Source organism: Ranitomeya variabilis, chromosome 3 (genome assembly GCF_051348905.1).
Source record: "Ranitomeya variabilis isolate aRanVar5 chromosome 3, aRanVar5.hap1, whole genome shotgun sequence".
NCBI lineage: Eukaryota > Metazoa > Chordata > Amphibia > Anura > Dendrobatidae > Ranitomeya > Ranitomeya variabilis.
In genome coordinates, this window is record NC_135234.1 from 713494683 (window position 1) to 713512052 (window position 17370).

The 17370-nt window shown below is 42.6% G+C and overlaps 1 protein-coding gene across 1 annotated transcript in view; it reads right to left on the reverse strand.

Annotated features, from left to right (window-relative positions):
* Positions 1-1496: 1496 nt before the first annotated feature.
* PDX1 (pancreatic and duodenal homeobox 1) overlaps positions 1497-17370 on the reverse strand; it is a 35389-nt gene continuing 19515 nt past the window's right edge. Inside the window, exon 2 of the mRNA XM_077298282.1 lies at positions 1497-4345. Within this exon, the coding sequence (XP_077154397.1) occupies positions 3942-4345 (404 nt within the window). The 3' untranslated portion in view covers positions 1497-3941. The remainder of the gene's footprint in view (positions 4346-17370) is intronic.

Genomic DNA, 17370 nt, shown 5'->3' on the forward strand with positions numbered 1-17370 from the left:
GAGACGTCACCTAATGTCTCCTCCCCACGTTGAATTGGTTACCCTTTCTATGCCACATACTCTGAAGAAATCTCTGCAGCGCTCATTGTGAGTAATGAAAGGCTAAATTTGTACGATGGGAACTGGAACAAGAGATGTCGATTAAATGTTCAGAGATTTGGACTTTCAACTTTCTACTAGTGAAACCTATATACATTTTACTGCAATCGGTGCAAATTATGAATACACAACATTATGGGAATTACAATTAATAAAGCTTCCAATTTTATATTGTTGTGATCCATTAGCATTCCCAAAGACACAAGTGGTTTCAGAATGCTGAGAAGTTCTGCAGCGTTTGCTGACACATCTAAAAAAAAAAATCTGGAATATTTAGTCAAGTTTTACACTGTGGGACTGAAACAATCTTGGGGAAACAAATGTTGCCTAAAGTCATTTTTTTGGTACAATCTGGCAACCAGGTTGCAATAAATGGGACAGAGTAGGATCTTCATACAGACTGGGAAGAGGTTTATAAATTATCGATTTGATATATTTGAACTGAGGATTAAAATCACAATAATAAAACCATCTTCCTATCCTCACTGGATACCAATCGAAATGCAAGTTTAGGAGTAATCAGGTGTTGGTGATTTTTGTGCTCAACTATTTTAGAAGCTCTGTTAAGTATCCACCGAAGATAACCCCTATTTCTTATTTTAGCTTGTGAATGATCAAGTTCCGTGGCTTATTTACTATTGTTACTATAATTTCTCTTAATACGTGTAATTTCTCCTACCGGAATTGATTTAACTGTGTGTTTAAGATGTTTACTTGGAGGATGTTGCTACCTGACAAGGGTTTAGAAAAGGTAGAAGTATGAGTGGCATCACCCTGAACACATCTTAATTCTAAATCCAGAAAATAAATATCAGAAGGTTGTGCGGAATGAGAGAATGAAAGATTGCAATGGTTATTGTTGAGATACTGGATGAATATTTGGTATGGCAGATACATCCCCCCTCCATATGAAGAGGATTGATGACCCTATTGGTCACTTTTTTGTATATACGTCCTCTGGTATCCACATTCACGTAGCTCAGACAAAGAGCGCCTGCGAGCTTTCGAAACGCGCTACCTTTCATTTGCGTGGATTCAGGTTTTAAATTTTGGAAATATTTGGAATTTTAGGAGCAGGACTTCTCTATTTTGTTCTCGAAAGTACACGTGTGGACACAGTTTCCTTGCTCCTGCATGCCTAGGAGCGATAAGGTGAGGTTCAAAAACCTCTTTTTTTTTATTTTTCATTAGGCTGTAATCCTATGATATGTCATGTGCCATGATCTTCATTTTTATCAAATGATTAGCATTGTTTATTTTAGATGTTGGCAGGAAGAGACGTGAGCTGCAGTTAGAGATCCCTCGTTTATAAAGTTATTGGTTTCAATCAAATAAGTCCTAACATATTATTCTATACATTGCAAAACTTTCCACAGAAGTTTCTAGTTGCAGTTATTGGATTCATACTTAGCATTTTAATTATGAAAGCCAACTTACAAATATTGTGCCACAAAGAAACACACTAATCCTAGTCATCCAATACAGCTGTATAACAGAGAGGGGAAATACTCCTGGAATTAATTTATGGAAAATCTCTGCAATCCGATGAGGAGGAAACAGTCTGTTTGTGATTCAATAAGACAACACGGGATATAATGGCAGAGTAAACGCGATCTCTGTAAATCAGAGATATTCTAACATCCCTGCTGGTATTGAGAAATCTGAGCCGGTCATAGGCATTAGTGGTCAGGTCTTGGTGTTTAAAGGGAATCTGTTAGTAGGATCAATCCTTCTCAAACGTCTATATGGGCACACAGGTCATAGGAAGCTGAATAAAGTGATACCTTGATATCTACGATATGTTATTCCAGAGAAATCCACATTTTTCTTAATATGTAAATGAGCTGTTAAGATCTATGGGCCGGACATAGATCTCCCAGAGAATCTGCCTCCAGAGATTATTTTAAATTAAAGAGACAGTTACCAATGGTACAACACTAGTAACTCCCCCTTTTATTTAAAATGATCTCTGGAGGCAGAGTCTCAGGGAGATCTATGTCCGATCCATAGATCTTAACAACTCATTTACATATTAATAATAAAATATAAGGACCATGTACTAACGTCTATTGGAGTCTCCGGACATGCACAGTTTGGAAAGCAATGTTGTTGTTTTTTTGCCAGGTAACTGGCATAAAACGTCATGCAGAGGTTTATGCATTGCCCTATTAAAATATCTGCATTAGCTGGAGACAAATATTTAATGTTTAATGGTGGAATCAGGGTCATGTTCTGTTATTTTTATTAGGTAAAACGGAATTGTGTTCAGCTCAGAAAAAAAACCCAACAAGATAATGGGATCTATTGGGATTCTTTATGCCTCCATTCTGTTACTTAAAAACAGATCCGTCATGCATCCATGAGATACCAAAACCATGATGCATAAAACTTGAGCTTGACTCTTACATGTCCATGTGTCAGAAAGTTTATCAGAGAAGATCGATAATTAAAAAACAAAATCCTATCATTTAAAAAAAAGTACCAAAACGGAAGAGGAGACCAATGGAAGCCAACCGAAGAAGAGACCATCATAAATCAAATTTATTTGATTATTATAATTTGATTTAGTATGGTCTTCTGATGATGTTTGTGTGATGTTTTTGATTATGCTAATCAGGAATTGTAATACTTTAGTGCACTATATATAGTAGTTTTACATGTTTATGGTTATTTTTATTTATCATTAAGGGTTATTTTAAGTTATATCCTTTTTTCAGCAAGCTAATTATTGGGGATTATATTTTGGCTTTTTTCAGTGATAAATCCAACTAGGTAAAAAATATTAATACTCTAATGTAGTTTAAGGGGGTTATAATTGGGGCAATCATTAGTACAGGGTGTGTTCATGATAATGGCCAATCATTCATCCATGGGGGCAGGCGTTTGCTGATGCAACATCATAAAAGCACTGGAAAACACCTTTAAAATAACAAAAAGTCAAATGAGGTTTTCTCTTGATTCTGGTATAGACCACCTCCTGTATACCTTCCTGATACATGGTTGAGGGATAGTATGACCTTGGGCCACTGGTGGACACAGGCAGAAGAGGCATCTGTGCAAGAAGAAAATATGGGCCCTTTGCAGTGCAATATATCATCATAATGCACAATTTGACCTGCTTTGGAGGTGGGAATGGGCCCCCTTATCATTGGTGCAATGTGGAGCCCAAGAGTTATGTCTGCCCCTGCCAGGGGCTTCTTCCTCCCCAATGTTTGTCAATTGTAGATAAGCACAGAACTTGCATGTGGGAAATGAATGGGCCAGTTTGAGCCCGCAGCCTCCTTGGGACCCCCCCTAAGTGCTGCTTCTATGGTACACAAGTAACCACTCGTTAATGGGTACTGTAATGAAAACTTATATAGAAATCATAGTGTGGGGCACGGGCGGACATACCATTGGTGCAATTGGTGCAGCTGTACAGGGGTCCAAAAGGTTAGCGAGCCTACTGTCATCTTAAGAGTATTTTCGTACTATCAATTAGACTGTAAGGACTAATAAATATCATGACTCATAAAAATAATTAGTTGCATTATGACGAGCTACGGGATAAGAGGGGCCCATTTACAGTTCTTCCACAGGGTTCTCTATTGTCTTTGTCCACCTCTGGTCTGGTTTCGGTCTTGATAAGAGTCCAGCTGAATGATGATATTAATAAAAGATGATCTTCATATTTCTGCTTTCAATAAAAGTGATACATGGTCAAAAAACTACGACAAAGCATAGGTCACATTTACATGAATAGCCAGGCATAGAACGTCCATCCCATAGCCTGATCTACGTTATGCAAGTCTATGGAGTTCAATATATTGTAATACTTTAAAGTCTCCAGTGATGCTATAGCTCTATCGCTTTTCAGCTTGTCTGGAGGATGGCACAGAGCTGGCTTGTGGGGACGATGAGGTTGGCAAAGGAGGTGACAGCACCAAGTCTCTGGAGGGTGGTGTGTTTCCCATACATGGAGACTCATCCTTTATAATATCCGCTGAGGACACCACAGAGTCTTGTTCTGGGTCACTTCCTCGGCCTCTCTTCTTGTCTTCCTCCTTCTTCCACTTCATCCTACGGTTCTGAAACCATATCTTTATGTGTCTTTCAGTCAGGTTCAGCATAACTGCCAGCTCCACTCTCCTAGGTCTAGAGATGTACTTATTGAAGAGGAATTCTTTCTCCAGCTCTAGAAGCTGAGCTCTGGTGTAAGCCGTCCTTGTCCTCTTATTTTCTTCTTGTTCCATCATATATGAGCCACCTACAATGAAAATGGCAAAATGTTAGACACAGTTTTGGATGTATATACAAATCACATATATTGAATGTTTGAGAGGTTCCACTTTTGAGACTTTACCTACCAGAAGAAAATGTAAATAACAGTCCCGTCATCAGTTCTGAGAATGGGGCTCTGAAAAGTCCCGTCAGATTGTGGCAGCACTGCTCCTTTCATCCTCTTTGAGACTGATGAAAATATTCAGAGCGCTTAACTCTGCTATCTCCGGCAGTCCAGAAGGGATTGGAAGGATGCATGCACAACCACTGCTCCATTCTGATAGGGCTTTGCAGAGCCCCATTCTCAGGAATTTATAGGCCCCATAAGTAAGACTGCTTAGTGCAGTCAAAATGCGTCGACTGGGTCATGTCGACCATGTACATTTTTCTTTTGTATTGAAAACGAAAAAGAAAAGGAAAATCCAGTCCTGTTGAGCCGGACACCAATTTTTTCTATTTTCCATAATGGAACTATGCCAGAGGTTTTGGGGAGATTGAGGTCTGAGTGCTGAGACTCTATTGATTTCTAAACAAAGGAGTAGATGCATTCTGTAGCATCAGTGTCCCTGCATGCTTCTTCCCTCCCAGCAAGAACGCCGTCTCACTCACCGCCGTGACACCCGTCCCGCACCTCCTCCTCCTTCCTCTACTTCCCGCAGTCTGTGCACTGCTACCAGATCCCCGAACATAGTTCTTAGGGACAATGGCTGGGAGACACGTATTATTTAAGGCACCTCCACCTGTTGGGAGGCGCCTTTAAATATGTGATTCTTCAGAATTTCTTTTAGTCTATGCCTGATGAAGAGGCCTGAGTAGTCTTAAAAGCTTGCAATTTGTTACCATCTTTTCCGTTAACCAATTAAAAGGTATCAACCACTGAGGACTCTTAATTCTAACTATTTTTTTATCAACTGGCTAACACGGTACAAAGATATACATCTTTCCATTACTTAAAGGGATTTTTCACTTTAAAAGGAATCTGTCAGCAGATTTTTGCTATGTAATCTGAGCATAGCATGAGGTAGGGGTTAAAACACAGAATTCAAGGATATGTCAATTATCAAGCTGTGCGCTGTTTACTTACACTGAAGTTTTTAGTATTAGGAATGTAAGCCCACAAGGGCAGGGTCCTCGCCCCTCTGTATCAGTCTGTAATTGTTTGCTTACTGTAAGTGATATCTGTAATTTGTATGTAACCCCTTCTCAAGTACAGCACCATGGAATCAACGTTGCTATATAAATAAATAATAATAATATTATCATTGGTGTGACTAGCTGGTGCGTGCTTGGCTGCAGTGGTGACATGTCTATAGTACATATCACCATTGCAGCCAATCACTGAGCTCAGCGTCTTGTTTGTTTTGGCTCAGTGAAGGTAGCACTGGGGCTCGGACCTCTTAAGCTCCCCACTAATTCTGAGAATTAAGGAATTACAGAGTTGAGGCCCCTTCATTTCCACCATCAGTGTGGGTCCCAGAAGATGAATAACTGTAATGATTAACTAATTGCACATTCTACTAATATGCTATTACTAAGGTGGGAATACCCATTTAAGGGGTTTGGACTGCACAACCTCTTGGTTTAAGGTACAGTAGGATAGTTTTTCATGTAATCTTCACTTATATAACATAATTTACCCTATATAATACATTTTAGTAAACTGATTTATAGTTACATTATACTTATCTGTAATTATCTAGCGTTATACCATGCTATCACTGGTGATGTTCTTTTTCTACCTCTAGCTGTCACCGAACATACATTTTCAGATATTTTCATCATAAGGCTAAGTTCTGATCACATTTCAGAGTAGAATTACAGACCATGTATGGACAGATGTACTGTACAACCCCTGGCAAAAATTATGTAATCACCGGCCTTGGAGGATGTTCATTCAGTTGTTTAATTTTGTAGAAAAAAAGCAGATCACAGACATGGCACAAAACTAACGTAATTTCATATGGCAACTTTCTGGATTTAAGAAATACTTAAAAGAAATCAAGAACAAAAAATGTGGTAGTCAGTAATGGTTACTTTTTTACTTTTTTTAACCCCTTTCTGACATCTGACGTACTATCCCGTCGAGGTGGGGTGGGCCCGTATGACCACCGACGGGATAGTACGTCATCACCGATCAGCGGCGCTCACGGGGGGAGCGCGGCCGATCGCAGCCGGGTGTCAGCTGCATATCGCAGCTGACATCCGGCACTATGTGCCAGGAGCGGTCACGGACCGCCCCCGGCACATTAACCCCCGGCACACCGCGATCAAACATGATCGCGGTGTACCGGCGGTATAGGGAAGCATCGCGCAGGGAGGGGGCTCCCTGCGGGCTTCCCTGAGACCCCCGGAGCAACGCGATGTGATCGCGTTGCTCTGAGGGTCTCCTACCTCCCTCCTCGCCGCAGGTCCCGGATCCAAGATGGCCGCGGCATCCGGGTCCTGCAGGGAGGGAGGTGGCTTACCGAGTGTCTGCTCAGAGCAGACACTTGGTAAGCCTGCAGCCCTGCACAGCAGATCGCAGATCTGGCAGAGTGCTGTGCACACTGCCAGATCAATGATCTGTGATGTCCCCCCCTGGGACAAAGTAAAAAAAAAAAAAAAAAAATTCCCCACATGTGTGTAAAAAAAAATAAAAAAAATATCCTAAATAAAGAAAAAAAAATATATATTATTCCCATAAATACATTTCTTTAGCTAAATAAAAAAAAAAAAAACAATAAAAGTACACATATTTAGTATCGCCGCGTCCGTAACGACCCAACCTATAAAACTGCCCCACTAGTTAACCCCTTCAGTAAACACCGTAAGAAAAAAAAATAAAAAAACGAGGCAAAAAACAACGCTTTATTATCATACCGCCAAACAAAAAGTGGAATAACACGCGATCATAAAGACTGATATAAATAACCATGGTACCGCTGAAAACGTCATCTTGTCCCGCAAAAAACGAGCCGCCATACAGCATCATCAGCAAAAAAATAAAAAAGTTATAGTCCTGAGAATAAAGCAATACCAAAATAATTATTTTTTCTATAAAATAGTTTTTATCGTATAAAAGCGCCAAAACATAAAAAAAATGATATAAATGAGATATTGCTGTAATCGTACTGACCCGACGAATAAAACTGCTTTATCAATTTTACCAAACGCGGAACGGTATAAACGCCTCCCCAAAAGAAATTCATGAATAGCTGGTTTTTGATCACTCTGCCTCACAAAAATCGGAATAAAAAGCGATCAAAAAATGTCACGTGTCCGAAAATGTTACCAGTAAAAACGTCAACTCGTCCCGCAAAAAACAAGATCTCACATGACTCTGTGGACTCAAATATGGAAAAATTACAGCTCTCAAAATGTGGTAACGCAAAAAATATTTTTTGCAATGAAAAGCGTCTTTCAGTGTGTGACAGCTGCCAATCATAAAAATCCGCTAAATAACCCACTATAAAAGTAAATCAAACCCCCCTTCATCACCCCCTTAGTTAGGGAAAAATAAAAAAATTAAAAAATGTATTTATTTCCATTTTCCCATTAGGGTTAGGGTTAGGGCTAGAGTTAGGACTAGAGTTAGGGCTAGGGTTAGGGTTAGGGCTAGGGTTAGGGCTAGGGTTAGGGTTAGGGCTAGGGTTGGGGCTAGGGTTAGGGCTAAGGTTAGGGCTAGGGTTGGGGCTAGGGTTGGGGCTATGGTTAGGGTTGGGGCTAGGGTTGGGGCTAGGGTTATTGCTAGGGTTAGGGTTAGGGTTAGGGCTAGGGTTGGGGCTAGGGTTGGGGCTACAGTTAGGGTTGGGGCTAAAGATAGGGTTAGGGTTTGGATTACATTTACGGTTGGGAATAGGGTTGGGTGTGTCTGGGTTAGAGGAGTGGTTAGGGTTACTGTTGGGATTAGGGTAAGGGGTGTGTTTGGATTAGGGTTTCAGTTATAATTGGGGGGTTTCCACTGTTTAGGCGCATCAGGGGCTCTCCAAGCGCGACATGGCATCCGATCTGAATTCCAGCCAATTCTGCGTTGAAAAAGGAAAACAGTGCTCCTTCCCTTCAGAGCTCTCCCGTGTGCCCAAACAGGGGTTTACCCCAACATATGGGGTATCAGCGTACTCAGGACAAATTGGACATCATCTTTTGGGGTCCAATTTATCCTGCTACCCTTGGGAAAATACAAAACTGGGGGCCAAAAAATAAGTTTTGTGGGAAAAAAAAGATTTTTTATTTTCACGGCTCTGCGTTGTAAACTGTAGTGAAACACTTGGGGGTTCAAAGTTCTCACAACACATCTAGATAAGTTCCTTGGGGGGTCTAGTTTCCAATATGGGGTCACTTGTGGGGGGTTTGTACTGTTTGGGTACATCAGGGGCTCTGCAAATGCAACGTGACGCCTGCAGACCAATCCATTTAAGTCTGCATTCCAAATGGCGCTCCTTCCCTTCCGAGCTCTGTCATGCGCCCAAACAGTGGTTCCCCCCCACATATGGGGTATCAGCGTACTCAGGACAAATTGGACAACAATGTTTGGGGTCCAATTTATCCTGATACCCTTGTGAAAATACAAAACTGGGGGCTAAAAATCATTTTTGTGAAAAAAAAAAAGAATTTTTATTTTCACGGCTCTGCGTTATAAACTGTAGTGAAACACTTGGGGGTTCAAAGCTATCAAAACACATCTAGATAAGTTCCTTAGGGGGTCTACTTTCCAAAATGGTGTCACTTGTGGGGGTTTTTAATGTTTAGGCACATCAGGGGCTCTCCAAACGCAACATGGCATCCCATCTTAATTCCAGTCAATTTTGCATTGAAAAGTAAAATAGCGCTCCTTCCCTTCCGAGCTCTGCTATGCACCCAAACAGTGGTTTACCCCCACATATGGGGTATCGTCGTACTCAGGACAAATTGCACAACAACTTTTGTGGTCTAATTTCTTCTCTTACCCTTGGGGAAATAAAAAAATGGGGGCGAAAAGATCATTTTTGTGAAAAAATATGATTTTTTATTTTTACGGCTCTGCATTATAAACTTCTGTGAAGCAGAAGTTGGGTCAAAGTGCTCAACACACATCTAGATAAGTTCCTTAAGGGGTCTACTTTCCAAAATGGTGTCACTTGTGGGGGGTTTCAATGTTTAGGCACATCAGGGGCTCTCCAAACGCAACATGGCGTCCCATCTCAATTCCAGTCAATTTTGCATTGAAAAGTCAAATGGCGTTCCTTCCCTTCCGAGCTCTGCCCTGCGCCCAAACAATGGTTTACACCCACATATGGGGTATCAGCGTACTCAGGACAAATTGCACAACAATTTTTGGGGTCCAATTTCTTCTCTTACCCTTGGAAAAATAAAAAATTGGGGGCGAAAAGATCATTTTTGTGAAAAAATATGATTTTTTATTTTTACGGCTCTGCATTATAAACTTCTGTGAAGCACTTGTTGGGTCAAAGTGCTCACCACACATCTAGATAAGATCCTTAGGGGGTCTACTTTCCAAAATGGTGTCACTTGTGGGGGGTTTCAATGTTTAGGCACATCAGGGGCTCTCCAAATGCAACATGGCGTCCCATCTCAATTCCAGTCAATTTTGCATTGAAAAGTCAAATGGCGCTCCTTTCATTCCGAGCTCTGCCATGCGCCCAAACAGTGGTTTACCCCCACATATGGGGTATCAGCGTACTCAGGACAAATTGTACAACACATTTTGTGGTCTATTTTCTCCTGTTACCCTTGGTAAAATAAAACAAATTGGAGCTGAAATAAATTTTGTGTGAAAAAAAGTTAAATGTTTATTTTTATTTAAACATTCCAAAAATTTCCTGTGAAATACCTGAAGGGTTAATAAACTTCTTGAAAGTGGTTTTGAGTACCTTGAGGGGTGCAGTTTTTAGAATGGTGTCACACTTGGGTATTTTCTATCATATAGACCCCTCAAAATGACTTCAAATCAGATGTGGTCCCTAAAAAAAAATGGTGTTGTAAAAATGAGAAATTGCTGGTCAACTTTTAACCCTTATAACTCCGTCACAAAAAAAATTTTGGTTCCAAAATTGTGCTGATGTAAAGTAGACATGTGGGAAATGTTACTTATTAAGTATTTTGCATGACATATGTCTGTCATTTAAGGGCATAAAAATTCAAAGTTGGAAAATTGCGAAATTCCTTGAAATGGTTCTAATCATTCATTGGAGTCCAGCTGTGTTTAATTAAACTGACAGGACTTGATTTGGAAAGGCACACACCTGTCTATAAGACCTCACAGCTCACAGTGCATGTCAGACCAAATAAGAATCAAGAGGTCAAAGGAACTGGCCGAGGAGCTCAGAGACAGAATTGTGGCAAGGCACAGATCTGGCCAAGGTTACAAAAGAATTTCTGCAGTACTCAAGGATCAAAAGAGCACTGTGGCCTCCATAATCCTTAAATGGAAGAAGTTTGGGACCACCAGAAGTCTTCCTAGACCTGGCTGTCCAGCCAATCTGCGTACTTATGGGAAAAGAGCCTTGGTTAGAGAGGTAAAGGAGAACCCCAAGATCACTGTCGCTGAGCTCCAGAGATGCAGTAGGGAGATGGGAGAAAGTTCCACAAAGTCAACTATCACTGCAGCTCTCCATGCAGCGCCCCAGAGTCCTGGTCGTTGCAGTACTGTGGCTCCGCCACTAAGGGGAGCCATGGTGCGTTCGATGGCACTGAAGGAGTTCCTCCAATCAGGTATCACAGACACCAATATGTTTCACAGCTGGGCCTCCGGGGGGAGCTAAGGGTGCTATTCATTAGGCCACTCCCCACCATAGTGGGTAAACTGGGGGTCAGGCAGGAAGTTAGAGAGAACGCTGACTGGATTGAACGAAGCAACACCTAGTGAGAGAGGGTGTTGTGGAGGAAGAGACAGTAGGGTCTCTGCCAGGGGTGGGACCCTGGCAGAGGCTTGGCATTGGAAAGAACGTAACGGGACCGTGCCTGCTCAGCATAGCGGCGGTGCCCAAGAAAGGACTAGAAGCGAGATAGATTGTGCTGAGTGAGAAACGAGATCAAGCAGACGGAGAATACCAGCAGGGGTTTTGTTGAAAGAGGCAGCACCTTGCTGAGGCGCATTACCGGTGGCCGGAACGCCGAGGGAGTGGAATAATATACAGCTTTAAGCCATACTCCAAACAGCGGCAGGACAGTCAGTCTCAGGCGGGCTGTCTACCACATATCACCTATGAAGTCTTGGGGGGCAATTGCGGGAGAGGGGCGTCTCTAGGGTCCCGGAAGAACTCCAGGCCTACCTGACAAACGGGTGCCGTTCCAACCTGAATACCAGGGAGGGACGGAATAAGAGAGGAACATCTAATCGAGTTGTGAGGGAACTTAAGAAACAGACACAACAGTTGTGGGGTACTTTCCGTGAGCACAGCAGGGAAGGACTACAACACACAGCACTAAGAAGGAAGGCACTGATTTCCACCTGTGAGGAGAACTCTGGAGGTGCCATTGGACCGGCCGGACTTGCGCAGCCTGGTGGGCCAGATTCCGGACTGAGGACCAAGAGATCTCCAGTAAAGAGGTAAAGAGACTGCAACCTGGTGTCCTCGTTATTTACCGCGACCTGCACCCCACAACTGCACCGCTACACCACCGTTAACAGCACCTACTTCACCGGACGTCCCCCCACTGACGGACAGGGCCACGGACCGGGTCTAGCCACCGTGACAACCCCAGGACTGAGACCTAGAGGCCCGGCTCCGGGTACCCCTCGGCCCTGCGGCGGTGTGGGGGCGCTCCATCCACCAGTCGGGCCTTTATGGCAGATTGGCCCGACGGAAGCCTCTCAGTGCAAGACATATGAAAGCCTGCATAGACTTTGCTAAAAAACACATGAAGGACTCCCAAACTATGAGAAATAAGATTCTCTGGTCTGATGAGAGGAAGATAGAATTTTTTGGTGGTAATTCTAAGCGATACATGTGGAGAAAACCAGGCACTGCTCATCACCTGCCCAAGACAATCCCAACAGTGAAACTTGGTGGTGGCAGCATCATGCTATGGGGGTGTTTTTCGGCTGCTGGGACAGGACGACTGGTTGCCATTGAAGGAAACATGAATGCGGCCAAGTACAGAGATATCCTGGATAAAAACCTCTTCCAGAGTGCTCTGGACCTCAGACTTGGCCAAAGGTTCATCTTCCAGCAAGACAATGACCCTCAGCATACAGCTAAAATAACAAAGAAGTGGCTTCAGAACAACTGTCTCTGTAACCATTCTTGACTGGCCCAGTCAGAGCCCTGACCTAAACCCAATTGAGCATCTCTGGAGAGAACTGAAAATGGCTGTCCACCAACGTTCAACATCCAACCAGATAGAACTGGAGAGGATCTGCAATGAATAATTGCAGAGGATCCCCAAATACAGGTGTGAAAAACCTGTTGCATCATTCCCAAGAAGACTCAAGGCTGTACTAGCTCAGAAAGGTGCTTCTACTCAATACTGAGCAAAGGGTCTGAATACTTATGACCATGTCATATTTCAGTTTTTATTTTTTTAATAAATTTGCAAAAAGTTCTACATTACTGTTTTTTTTTCAGTCAAGATGGGGTGCAGAGTATAAATTAATGAGAAAAACTTTTTTGAATTTACCAAATTGCTGCAATGAAACAGAGTGAAAAATTTAAAGGGATTTGAATACTTTCCGTACCCACTGTACATTATATAGCGCTTTTTTTTCATTTTTTACCCATTTTCTATGGCAGCAATGCAGTTTCAATGTTCTAGAGTAATCATTCTTGGTAAATTACGGTGCAACCTTACTGTTTTTTTAAAGCAAGGAGGGTGATCCAGCAATAGGCGTGGGTGAATTAAAAAATATTTTTATTATTCCATATTTTAAAATATCAATCCATATGTATCAGTTGTCCGGTACACAGCCACTGTGTCCAGATCTACGCGTTTCGACGCAAGTCTTTTTTGGAGATCTTGAAAAAGACTTATGTCAAAACGCGTAGATCTGGACACAGTGGCAGTGTAGCGGACAATTGATACATATGGATTAATATTTTAAAATATGAAATAGTAAAAATATTTTTAATTCACCCACGCCTATTGCTGGATCACCCTCCTTGCTTTGATTCTGCTATATTTGGACTGCTCCAGATTCGTGCAAGACGTTGGCTGATGTATGGGGATCATCAGAAGGCTTTGTAAACTGACTTTACTTGGCATTTCTGTTTTTTTACAACCATCTTTAAGTCACCACAGATGAGCCACAAATTTTTAGGCACCTCGACAGCTGTTTCATGTTGTCATAAGTTTCTTTCATGTGGACTGCATAACCAACTGGAATTGAAGGTAGCGCATTGCTATTATGCAGCAATACGGCTTTTAGGCTTGTTTTGGACAAAACGATGAAAAGCTTCCATTCTTCTGGATTATGAATTATCTTTCGAGCTTCCATCAAAACTGTTGATGTTGTTGCATGCCACAAGACCGCCCTTCATGAAGTATTGGACAAGATCTTCATCGCATTTGCCAGGCAGAGAAATCCCAACATCACCCACTAGGAGATTCCACTGCTGTAGCCTGGAACCTAGGAGCTCATTATTACTCTTCGGCAGATCCAAATTTCTAACAAGATCGTTCAGTTCACTTATTGTTATAAGGTGTGGCTCAGATGAGGTTGGTGACAAAGTCTGGGTCATGAGAGGAAGATGCTTGATGACACCAAGTGCCCTCTTATTGCTCATTTGGCTCGACTGAAAATGTTTCTAATGCTTTTGGAACTGGCAGTTCTTCTGTATGTGGTACTGGGTGTATTGCAGATGGAAAATTACTATAAAGATCACTTTTTGGTCTTTTAAACGCCTATCCTAATGTGGGACACCATGCAGCAATGCAATTGGTATTGTAGTTGATTAGCTCTTTCCAGATCATTGAAAGTGCAAAAGACATAGATTGCCTCTTCCCATGCAACCACTGGGTAAGATGTGATCTATTGCAGCACATGTGTGGAGCCTAACTCGTTGTGATCTCCCTATTCCTTATAGTAGTCAAGTTTCGCCTTTGTGACACAAAAGTGACTTCTCTGCGAATGTAGCATAAACTATCTGCTTTGTTACTGCAAGAACGAGGCATATCTGAAATAAGATATAGAAACATGTCAAATAATCACTTATAAAATGTGCCCCCTCTTACCCTGAAATCGCCAGGGAGGCGGGTCTTTCCTTTCTAATCAGACGCAGCACAGCCGTCACTCCGGGCCTGTGCACGCCGGGCGCCACCTCCTCTAGCTGCGTTATCGTCCCCGGCGCCTGCACATTAAGTTTTTTTGGGGGGCGTGTGCAGTTGCGCTGCCCTTTGTACTTACAGAGCAGGAGCCGGGGACGACAACGAAGCAAGAGGAGGCGGCGCCCGGCGCGCCCAGGCCCGGAGTGACGGCTGTGCTGCGTCTGATTAGAAAGGAAAGACCCGCCTCCCTGGCGATTTCAGGGTAAGAGGGGGCCCATTTTGTAAGTGATTATTTCAGCGTGTGCAGGCATCATAACTAAAAGAGCCACCTTGCCAGAATGCAGCATTTGTGCTGCACAAGGTGGCTCTTTTAGTTACAAACACCTGTGGGGGTGACAGGTTCCCTTTAATACATTACTTGATGACAACCTGGAACAGCCATGGTAAGGCGGGAGGAAGTGGCTAGAAGGCATTTGGGAAGAGGTGGAGTTTACTTTGGATAATATGGATTGGCTGCAAAAGCTGCATCTAGAAGAGGACGACGTCAGTTAGAAAATATTTAGAAGGAACAGCATTTATGTTGCAAGAATGGGGGTGTTCAAGATGTAATAGAGAAATTTACAGTCAGGTTGATTGTCTGCGTTCGGAAAAAAAAGATGTCATCAAGGTGGAGAAGCGCACACGTCTTTTCATTGTTTTTCTGGCATATTATTTCAGCATTGGATTAAGTTTCTTCATCAGATTATAAAAAATACTATTCAAAGGTGACTTCTGCTTAGCAATGTTTTGCACAATACAAAACAGGGAGTTAGTTTCGACATCTCATAAGCAGTCCTCTAAATTAGCAGCAGATAACAGATTTTGCATGATTCATTGAGACTTAGGATAGGAAAGTCAAAAACAGACATCATGGCATCTTTTGCCCAGTTAGAGCTGTAAAAATATTATTGACCTTTAGTTTTGATGTCATTCAGATGTCTCCCCAACCATTCACTTACAATTCAATGCAATATTTAAACATCGCTCTTCAATTTGGCAATCATTAATTTGTCATACATGTTACGATAGTAGCTAATACAGTTAGTTGGTAAGCCAGCAGAGGGAGGTAAAAGCAAAGGCAGATGGAGGTCAGACTGTTACAGGGCTTTTTAAGACATTTGTCTCAATTTGTTGACTCATTGGACCCGATTCATCAAAGCTTTTTCACCAGAGTTATAGCATAAAAAGATTTGAAAGAAATAAATTTTTTTGCGCAACACGAGGTTACACAAAACTTTAGTGATTGTTGGTGTTTTCACCCTAGTTTCGATGAGCTCTGACAAACGATGGGGTGTGACAAGTCATGGCGAGTGGCGACCCCAGCTCTTCAAATCTCAATGAAATTGGAATGGATATCTTCCTTTCAGGTCTCGAGGACACAACGAAAGAACTCTCTTCATACTATACAGTGGATGTAGATGCTCAGTAGAGGAATATATGTCTTAAACCTACAGTGCTTAGGGGGTCATAGCATCTAAAGATGAATAATCAAAACAGCAACAAGTCATACCGACAAAGATGTGCCTGTAAGGAGGTGAAGCACAAGTAGAGTCCTGGGGGCGGTTACCTTCTCAGCTCCGTGCCTGGAACCATTGAGCTGTGCTACAGGTTCCCCAGGGGGCAGACTTAGAGACTGGGACAGGAAGAAAGCCGGGCAGAGTGGGAAAGACATGCGCGCAAGAAGCAGAGCAGCATGAGCAGCGGTCAGAGCAGGGCACAGCTGTGCACCAAGAGAGAGAGCTCCTGGTCAGAGGACAAATACAGGGAGATTGCCCAGAAAGACTGCATCTTGTGAGTACAGAAAGCAGACTCTGCTGTGACTGGAGAGGGGCGCTTTGAGACCCGTGCAGAGACATTGGCCCATGCAGAGACTGTGACTCCCTGGTACCCACGGTATCAGTACAGAGACTGTGACCCCTGGTACCCACGGTATCAGTGCAGAGCCCTTGATTCCTGGTGAGAGACTTAATAATAGACTGACCATTGTTTTCCCAGGATAGGCTGTGCTGTAAAAGCTAAAGACTCCGAGCCTGTGCATATCGCATTAACTCCCAAAACCCCAGGCAGCGGGCTCCTAGAGACTACTCAGCCCACGGACAACAGAGGGACGACAAGTGCCGCTGTTTCTCGGCGCCTACGATGGAGAAGACGACCCTTCAAGCAAGTCCTCACCAGACTGATAAGTGTTCTTTTTCTCAAGAAATCCTGCTTATTTCTGTTACACTGTTTGACTCCCATATTTTTGCACTGTTTTATTGTTAGTTATTTTCTACCGCTTCCTCCCTGCGAGGAGAACCTGATTCCTGTTATTAAACCCCTCAACTGTTGGTCTGTCTGTTCCGTGGTGACACACTCAGTACCTGCATACTATTACATGCCCACCACAGGAGTTTCAGTTTCAGCATATTATACCAGCCAATTCATTGAATAGTGACTGAAGACCTGAATAAGTTTTTTTATTTCTCCATCTTTGTTGTGTAGCTATTACTTTGTAAAGTTTGTATTCTAATTTACGATAGGCCCAAGTGGGCATTACCAGAGATTTATCTCTGAGGGAGTGTACTTCTTCCCTTGCATGACGCTAACCAATAATAAGCAGGAGACATCATGCAGAGGAAAAATGTCAGAAGAACATGCTTTCTCCTGTGAGACATGTATGACATATAGCCCTGCTCTCAGCCATGATCTCTGCATACAGTAGGGGTGAGTGGGAATACCAACACATCCAGCTTTATTATCATAGCAGTCAGTGTATGTTTGGGGGTGGGAGGGTGTTTTGAGGAAAGCAAA